Below are 9,677 nucleotides of genomic sequence, written 5' to 3' on the forward strand. Positions count from 1 at the left end.
AAGTTAAATTTAAAAAAATCCTAAATAAAAGTTTATAAAAAACACACTGTGTTTCTTTTGAGTACTGCTGGAAGGAATCACACTTTGAGGATCACTGCACTTTATAACACACATACAGGGTGTGTACATTTATTTTATCCACGAGTTGCAATAGCTACAAGTGTGCTGAAATTTCACTGCCACCTGCACGTTTGCAGCCTTGAGCTCATGTGCATGAGGTCATAATCGTCATGCAACAAAAAATAAACACATTGGGTGAGAGTGTTTTCCCTTCAAAGTGCATTTGAATCCAAACCACGATTTGCCTGTACAATAAATTAATTCGAAGACTGGTGGAGAAGAGGGGGTTGGCGGGGGTGTTGGGGGGGTAAACAGGACGCGCATCACCTCATTAGGCATGCAACGCCGCTTTGGGCAGGAATAACAGTATTAATGCCTAAAGGTTTACACTGAAACGTCGTTAATATTTAATCTGGGGGAATTATTATCACCACGGCGTGGAAATTGAGATCCTTATAGATTATCAATAAACACGCCTCGTTTAGCATCACGATTTAGGGGGAAAAAATCCCTGCTCTTTTCTCTTAATTGCTCTCATTGTTTATTTACAAATATGGGCCATAATAAGCGGTAATTAGCGAGCCCATTGGCAACATATATTAGCAGAGAGAGAGGCGCGTTAATTGAACGTTTAGCTGTTATTTAACACCAGAAGCATGCCTTTAAAAGGCCCGTTGAGGATTAGAAGCCATATATAGCAGTATCATTTTCGACGCAGCACTTAATTTGAACATTACATCACCATAAACGTTCAGTTTGCAGAAATCTAATTTCATATAGGCTTTATAAATATAACAAATAGTTATCCAACACACATGCACGCACACACAAACTCACGACATAAATTTACGTTAACAAACACTATAATATAACTTTTGCTGATAAATTAAATAATTTGATAATTTATATATATTATACTGATTTTGTGCAATAAACGGCAATCTACGGTTCGCGTTAATGATAACTTCAAAAAATATAAAACTATATATATTTTGTGAATCCGTCTTATTTTTATTTGCATTGATCAGAGATGAGACGTCTCACTCTGTCTCTCTCTCTCTCTTTCTCTCTCTCGTCATTTTCTCAGCCACTCCCCTGCAGAGAGAGAGAGAGCTTGAGAGCGAGCGATAGAGAGCGGAGAGAGAGAGAGAGAGATTCATTGCACTCTCTCGGGTGTTTAAAAAGTAACCCAGGACAATGGCAGCGAATGAGCGCTTAATTAAATTAATTAGTCCTTCTTGTCAATCTTGGATTAATGGCCAATAGCTGCTGCGGCGGTGCAGCTTAATGTTTTTTTTTCTCTTTTTTTTTTTTGTACTAGTGTGGGTGGATGAAGGGAGTAAAAGAAGAGAGGGAGGGAAGGAGGGAAGGGAGGGAGGAGGGGGCTCATCTCGGCATCCTGAGGGGAGGTAATTTGCACGGATCAAGGGGGCAAGGCGCCGCAAAGTATAAATAGTGTGACTTCAATCGAGGATCACCAGCAGGTTCCCCAACTCCGCGATACCAAAGGAGGGAGAAATTGGCCGAGGAAGACGCGTCTTTATGTCCCATTTTTTTCGGGCGCCTTCCCAGAGAGTTGGCAGCATCACCTCGTCTCGTTTTCAAGGGGCCGCACCATTGATGTCTTAAGCTGCCGTGGAGCAAAGGGAGAGAGGGGCTACGACGGCGAGTCTGCCTGACTGATTTTTTCCTTCTTTGAAAGGAAAAAAAAAATCACGAGAGTGTGTGATGGAAGAGCTTACCGCGTTCGTGTCGAAGTCTTTCGATCACAAAGTCAAGGAGAAGAAGGAGGTGATCACCTACCGGGAGGTGCTGGAGACCAGTGCGGCGAGGGCGGCCGGCCGCGGCGGGGAGCCCTTAGCCCCGGAGCCCGGGAGCCGGGAGGAAGCGGCGGTCGTAGTCCGGAACGTGGCGCTCTCGCCGGGGAGGGAGACGGACATCCTCGGGCCGGAGAGGACCAGAGACGCCGGCAGTCCCAAACTCATTGACGGTAAGAGTCGATAGGATATAGACCCGCTTGGAGGAAAAGTCTATAAAGGTGCTTAATGGTGTTGCAAACTATTTTATTTGGCTGGTTCTCACATTTTACGAGAGAAAATCCCTTGGAATGTTCCTGCAGCGATCGTTAAACACTTTTAAAGTTAATCATCCATGATTACACGTATAAGGTGGAAATTATTATTTGAATCAATGTGTTAATGCAGCTCAATTTTGACAGTGCATTAAAAATAGGTTTTAATTATTTTTTATATTTAAAGTGCTTGTCGTTAAATGTGATATGCAGGTTTTGCAGCATGCATGTATGTATGCATATAGGTGCACAAGCGCAGGTGGATGATGAGCTTGAAGCTGGCCTAGTGTTCAGTGTTTTTCGTTTTACACGTCCAATGCAGCGAGGTTTTTTGTTAAATGCATGGTAACGTTATTTTAATAAACGGAGTAAAATAGAAACAATAAATTTGATCAAACTAGGTGTCCATAAATTTTCTATACAATTAATAAAATACATGGTTCTTTATTTCTATTCATTTGCCTTTATCATAGCCCAAATATATTTCTGGATTATGTTAAAAAAACTTTCTAATTTACTGGTGGCGATTTCTTTTTAAAAACAGATCAAAATGTTTCAACACATGCTATTTAAAAGCGGAGTGTCTTGTTAAACGTGGCCGTGACAGGCTGCTTGTTTCCCGCGTGGATCACACACACAAGCATCAGTAGAGGAGCACACACACACACACACACACACACACACACACACACATGATGGCCTTGCATATTTATAAGCACTTAATAATTAAAGAGCTTTATGTAGCTCGACAAAACATCTGAGCTGTGATCCGTTTTTGAGGTTTGGGGAGGGCAGATCTCTCCTTCACTTTCCATTGCTTTCATTTTTTTTTTCCAGTGCCCATTGAGGCCATCGGTGCACCGTACGTCAAATAACGTGTGAAAAAAAAAAGTCATGTGGCTCCACTCCCTGTCTCTTTTTTTAAAGGCACCACGGATGTGAAGGAGAGGAAAGAGGAGTCCACAAAGCCCATGGAGGACGAAGCGCAAACCAAAATCAAGCAAAGGAGAAGTCGGACTAACTTCACGCTGGAACAGCTCAACGAGCTGGAGAGGCTCTTCGACGAGACGCACTACCCGGACGCCTTCATGCGGGAGGAGTTGAGCCAGAGGCTGGGGCTGTCCGAAGCCCGAGTGCAGGTCAGGAACCACCTGCTTTTCTCACACGCATGCATGGGAATAAAAAATAATGCAGGAAAGCGTTGAAAGAATGCATGGATAAATAGTAAACAACAACATAAGACAAAGCAAGCATGAAGGATTACTAATAAAGATATGAAAACATTTAAATATTCAACAGTGTCTAACAATCATTAATATGCAAAATTAAATTCTAAATAATAAATACTCCATACAAGTCGTTTTATTTATTTGTAGGCTCTATGCAATATAGCGATAAAAACAATGTTAAAATAATTAGCAATGAGGAAACAGAAACGGTTTGGGAAATGAATGGAATGATAATAAAGCTTCATGTAATTTCAAAAAATTTACCTGTAAAATATTATTTTTGTTACATGTAAAACACATGATTGGAATCTAATAGTTAAAAAAATAATACAAGAAACATACGTTTTGTTAATAGCATCACTCATCAGTTAAATATTTAATTAAACAATAATTTATTCCGTTTTGTGGGTAAGCCATCCGAATGACTCGATAAATATTGCAATTATATACTATATATATATTTTATATATGACAAATCATAAGATGCATTCAAATACACTGATATTTTTAAAAACGTATGACGGCTTAGCTTTAAAAATCAACGTTTGTTTTCTGCAGGTAAAAAAAATCATGTTGAAAATCAAATGATGGAAATACAATATTTCTTTACTTTAGGGGCTATAGTTTAACGCATCAGTAATTTATATACGTGATTTAGCACGGTCATAAATCAACTGAAATACGTGCAAACGTGTCTTATAAGTCCATTCCAAATATATTGCCGAGTAAAGCCATATTTTCCCATTCGAATAGAAATGTATTGATATCTTCCCACATTTTGATGTATTCTTCTCCAAGCAGCAATGCTTATTCAATTATTGCGTTAACGATCTCACTTGGGGGCTGTGTGTGTGTTGACGTCACGAGAGTGCACGTGCATGCTTTTCATCCTCACTGTGCAGCAGGATTGCAGCGTGTGTGTCTGTGTGTATGTGTGTGCGTTCGTGGAACGTGTTGTTGTTCGCGAGGGCCCACGAGCAAAAAGACCATCTGGACAGAAACCCAGTATGCCTTCCAAGGAAAGTGGGGGGGTGTGGGTGGGGCGGGGGTCTTTAAGCATGAACAGAATTAACATACGACTTAATCCGAAAAATGAACGGGAATAATAAAAGGGCTGATCAGAAAAAGTTTTTCTATATGATTTTTCCCGCAATTGTGCTGAGGGATTTGCATGAATTAAATGCGTTTATTATCAAGGCAAACTCTTTTGATACAGAAGCCGACACAATATAATAAATAGATGAAACATATGAGCACTACCAAAGGTTTATTTTCTATTTCTTCCCGCCTCAATCGATAGCTTTGCTGTTATCACCACTATAAATTCCAAGTGGATCGCGCGCAAAATGCTCAATAAATGAAATCCGCCGACAGCCAAATCGATAATATTTTCTATCACAACAACGCCCCACGAAACATTTGTGCTAATTTAACTAAATGTGCTACTCCGCCGTGTAGTTTGTGTTTAAGTGTTTTTTTTTTCCCCCCCAAAGCGTTATAAAGACGTAATTAATGGGAGCGGTCGTATAATGAGAGGAAAACGGTGCAATGAGAGGAGGGCAAAGCATCATCAACCATCATCATCATCATCATCATCATCATGGCTGCTACTCGATAGCGCAGAGTCCATTCAAAGTCTGCTGGGACACTCGAGCATGTGCAGAAAGATGACACTGGGGCTGACAAGGTTATTTATTACAACCCGATCGCCCTGCAACATCTCCACAATTTGCCCCGATAAAGGAGTCGTTATTTATTTATTTATTTATTTATTGCATATTCCCATATTTGGCTGCAATGTCTCCTTGCTAATGTTTTAAATGCATTTGGGTATTTCACCCCTTTGAGGATTTATATATATATAAAAAAAAAAAGTGGTTATTGTTACTTACCCACACACAATTAATATGTATTCATGTGTGTTGCTGCAGGTTTGGTTCCAGAACAGAAGAGCCAAATGCAGAAAGCAGGAGAACCAGTTACATAAAGGTACACACTGAAGATTAATGCTATGATTGATGATGTCGCTTTCTCTAATGATAAACAACAAAACAGACACACACCTATTACACACAAAAATGAATCTAAGCAGGTTTGTTGAGCAAGGGAATCGCTTACAACTGTGGCTCATTTTGGGGTCTAAATTTTGGACCTACTTGTGAAGGCCTACCAGTTTGATACACACTTCTGAAATAGCACGTTGGTGACCCCGGCTGTTTACAGTAGACACACAAACCAGCAGTTTTCATCTGCCTCATGCAAGTGGCACCCACAACCGCACACATCTTGCTTTCTACCACAACAAAGTGAGAACACATTTTTTTGTTAGGTGGTGAGCATTTTCCTAATATTGTATTCAAGTGCTTATTTTTGTTTTGTGCATTTTGCTTGTTATGAGGCGCTCATCTCCGCATTCTTTTCTTCTAGGAGTTCTGATAGGAGCAGCAAATCAGTTTGAAGCTTGTCGCGTGGCGCCATATGTCAACGTGGGGGCCTTGCGGATGCCATTCCAACAGGCAAGTGTCTCTTTAAAGGGATCCTGAAATTATGAACAGTGTGTTAAGGGCATAGTATGATAAAATTTGTATATTCAAGCTCTTGTGCCCCAAAAGGCAAAGTGAAAATATGCACAAATAGGTTTTATATTAGTTTCAACAGATATTCCACATTCTAATGTGTTTTAAGAACATGGGTGGAGAAAGTTTTTTTTTAAAGTAGTGGGTCAGTCAAATTTAAGAAACCATGATTTAGCAGTGATTCTCAAAGTGTGGTAAGATGACCACTAATGGGCTCCCTCTAGTGGTACCCAAAAGAATCACAGCTTAAGTATTGTTCAGTTGTATTTAACTTTAAAGTGCATTTGCATTCAGGCTTTAAAAGCTGGTTTTAAACTTTCATTTAGGTGCATTTTGTTTGTAATATTCGTATAATACTTTTTAAATGAACCATCATTCGTGGATTTTTTGCCCCCTATTTAGCACAATAATAATGTTCAACCTGTTACAGTGGCTTACAGTAATAGGAATAAAACCTCCGTCTCGATTTTTAAAACTGATATAAAGCATTGGTGGGTTGAATGTTTAATTTTATTTTTTTTAATGGTGGTTCCCCGAGGTTTTATCAATTCACTAGAAATTGATCCAACGCTGTCAATGGCGCAGTTGACCATGCCATGAATTTGAGACGCTCCCCAATCAAGACTAAAAAGCAGGAAAAAAAATGACAAGTGAATGTCCCATGAGCCACTGCGAACTTAACGCATGTTCTCCCCCCTCCCCTTCCCCCTTCTCTCCCCCCCTCCTGCGTGCGTCCCGTAGGATAGTCATTGCAACGTGCCGCCCTTCTCCTTTCAGGTTCAGGCGCAACTGCAGCTGGACAGCGCCGTGGCGCATGCGCAGCACCATCTGCACTCTCACCTAGCCGCACACGCGCCCTACATGATGTTCCCGGCGCCGCCCTTCGGTCTGCCGCTGGCCACGCTCGCCGCCGAGTCGGCGTCGGCAGCGTCCGTCGTGGCCGCCGCTGCTGCCGCCAAGAACACCAGCAAAAACTCAAGCATCGCCGATCTGAGACTCAAGGCCAAGAAACACGCGGCCGCGCTGGGCCTGTGACGTCCACCACGACGACGATGACGTCGCTCGGGAACGCGCACGCACGGGGACGCCAAGGCCACGCGAGGACGCTATTTATGTTTTGTTTTTTTTTCCTCCGATGCAGGACAACTATATAAATAAAGGCTATTTATGAGATTATGAAAAATGACTGCTTAATAGCCTATGGGAAGTAATTTTTCTACGCCAAAAAAACAACAAAAACAAACATGGACGGCCCTTGTGGCGGAAAGAAGAAGAAGAGGAGGATGCAGCTGGTGGTTGATACTTTGTCAAACAAGGCGAACCATTCTGCAGTCTGTTCTAACATCTTATTATTATTAATATTATTATTATTACTTACTGAGGCTGGCCTCGTTGTAGTTCAACACTTCCACGCCAAGAAATGAAGCGAGGGAATTCCAAAATGTTTGCATGAGTCAACACGCTGACCTTTATGACCTTTTTCTTTCTTTCTTTGCTTCTTTCTTTCCTTCTTCCCTTTTTTTTTGGTAAAAATGACGCCATACACCACAAATGTGAGATCATAATATATGTTGTTTTTTTTTTATGCTAAGTGGTGTTTCATCTACTTTTAAAGGTAGTTTTTTTTTTTTTTACGTTATATATATGACAGTATATAACAAAAAAGAACTGTAAAAAGGTACGGGCACATGTAAAATATGTTTATACACAAGAAACATCTTTTTGGATTCATTTTCTGAGGATGTTTGACTTCCATTTGCGTGCAAGCTATGTGCTTCCTGTATGTACTTTTTTTAAAATATATATATGACAGTGAAAGTGAACTCACCTGAGGCACGGGTTTCTTAAAAAAAAAAGAAAGAAAAAATAATACTCATGACAATACCTTTTCCATCTCATGTGAAACGTGAATCCACCTAATCAAAATAAATTAACAAAAGGTTCTTTAATGAGTTGACGCTTTATTGGAGCAATAGGGCTCTTTGTTTTGAATGTATTTATTGGTAAAGAATTGTTTTTAAATCATGCATGACTGTGACGGGAATCTTTTGATAACGTCACGAGTGACAGGTCCGTTTAGTGAGGAACATTGCTTGTTCTCCTGCCAAATTCATGCATTATGCATGCTTTTTGGTTGTGGGACATTTGGAGAGGCGGACTGATCATTTTCACTCTACAAGAGAACACAACGGCGAGATAACAGAGAAAGAGGCGTCAAGTTTGGCATCCCTTTTTCTAAATTCTTCGTTTATTCTCTTTTTTTCTTTATTTTACAAAAATGAATTAATTCATCTATGCAGCCAAACGCATGTAACAATAGTTAATTGACGTTGGCCATAGTTGAAACAGCGCTGGTCAAAAGGGTCTGTCGGCCATTTTTTGTTCTAATGGCTGCAAATCAAAATGGAGGGGGCCTTTGTGTGAAAGCGTCATTAACGCCTGCGCCTCACAAATTCATTTCCTGACATCTTAATCGTATTTTATTGAACAAACATGTGACATGATCATGCGCAGGCAGATCGCTTTACAAGACCCAATTTTCTGCACACAACAACAGTGTCCCGAGCTATTAATTAATAGCACTGGATCCATCTATGTGTGTGTGTGTGTTTGTGTGCGTCTTGGCATTCCGGGGCAGGATCCAGACGCCAAATCTATTGAATTATTGATCGCCAGCCTGGCCAGTAATGGAGGAGACGGAACTGGGAAAGTGAACTGATCGTGGGAGAGTGCACTGTCCCATCTCGGGAAGATGTACTCAAGGTCCACAGCTAGCTTTAGGCACATCTGCCCATTCGCTGGATCAAGAGATCCAAAACAGGGGTTGTATTCGTGTTTTGGTTGTTATTTGGAGTTGTGTAGTACAATACAATGTCAATCTTTGCAAAGTATCAGCTTTGAAAAGCTTGCACGTTGGGGCAACATTGGCAGATACAAAGCCTGTCAAAAGTCGGGACTTCAAAATAAAAGAATCACAGTATAATAAATATTAGATCCATCACACTTACTTGGAGCACATTAAAAAAGATATTCTTTTCAAATATTGATTTCTAAAAATGCTACAATTAAGCCAAATAAATTGTTGTAAACATCTGTTATTAAACTGAAAGATTTTATTCTGAAGGTGTGATTTTTGACAGGATGTGTTACACCAATTTACCAATTTCATTTTAATTTAATTTGTAAGTTTACAATTAAGCTAAACATCAAACACAGAATTACAATTTGTGAATTCAAAACACCCACATAATGCTAAAACAAATTAGCATTAAGCTAATTAAGCATCAAGCATTAGCATTTGTTTGTATTATGGATCTGCTATTTCTCAATAAAATATAAATTACATCAATTTTTCTTGTTTGGTGGGGGAACAGACGTTTCCATTCACTTCAATGAGAAAAGATCATTTAAAAAAAAATGTTTTCACACTTCTTTTCTACTTTACCTCCCTGGAGCCGTGTGAAGGCTTGGACGCTATCAGGCCTTCCAAAGATGTGGTACGGGAGTGGAGGGCCCTGGAGACAATGAGACGGGGACACACAAGTGCCCTGCTGATTAGACACACAGACGACCCCACTCTCCTCTCAACACACTCTTAAGACACACACAAACACTGACCCCCCCCCCAGTCAGACGGGAGCCAGGCAGGCTCTCACGGGCTTCTCGTTGTCTTTACTACCACCCCACATCATCACCTTGGCCTTCATTCCTCTTCATACATGCTTCATCGTTATGCGCAGA

At 40.5% G+C, this 9,677-nt stretch overlaps 1 protein-coding gene across 2 annotated transcripts; it reads left to right on the plus strand.

Moving 5' to 3' along the window:
- The first annotated feature begins 1,457 nt into the window (after nucleotides 1-1,457).
- Nucleotides 1,458-7,882, plus strand: shox2 (short stature homeobox 2). Of its 2 annotated transcripts, none has more exons than XM_037268301.1 (5): nucleotides 1,458-2,050; nucleotides 3,059-3,270; nucleotides 5,292-5,349; nucleotides 5,788-5,876; nucleotides 6,678-7,882. In XM_037268301.1, exons 1-5 carry the CDS (start codon nucleotides 1,789-1,791, stop codon nucleotides 6,969-6,971), a joined length of 915 nt encoding a protein of 304 aa, XP_037124196.1. In that variant the 5' UTR covers nucleotides 1,458-1,788; the 3' UTR covers nucleotides 6,972-7,882. The 2 variants fall into 2 exon arrangements, with proteins under 2 accessions (XP_037124196.1, XP_037124197.1); XM_037268302.1 differs by having other exon boundaries at nucleotides 6,714-7,882.
- Nucleotides 7,883-9,677: the final 1,795 nt, after the last annotated feature.

The sequence above is a fragment of the Syngnathus acus genome, chromosome 13 (genome assembly GCF_901709675.1).
Source record: "Syngnathus acus chromosome 13, fSynAcu1.2, whole genome shotgun sequence".
Taxonomy (NCBI): domain Eukaryota; kingdom Metazoa; phylum Chordata; class Actinopteri; order Syngnathiformes; family Syngnathidae; genus Syngnathus; species Syngnathus acus.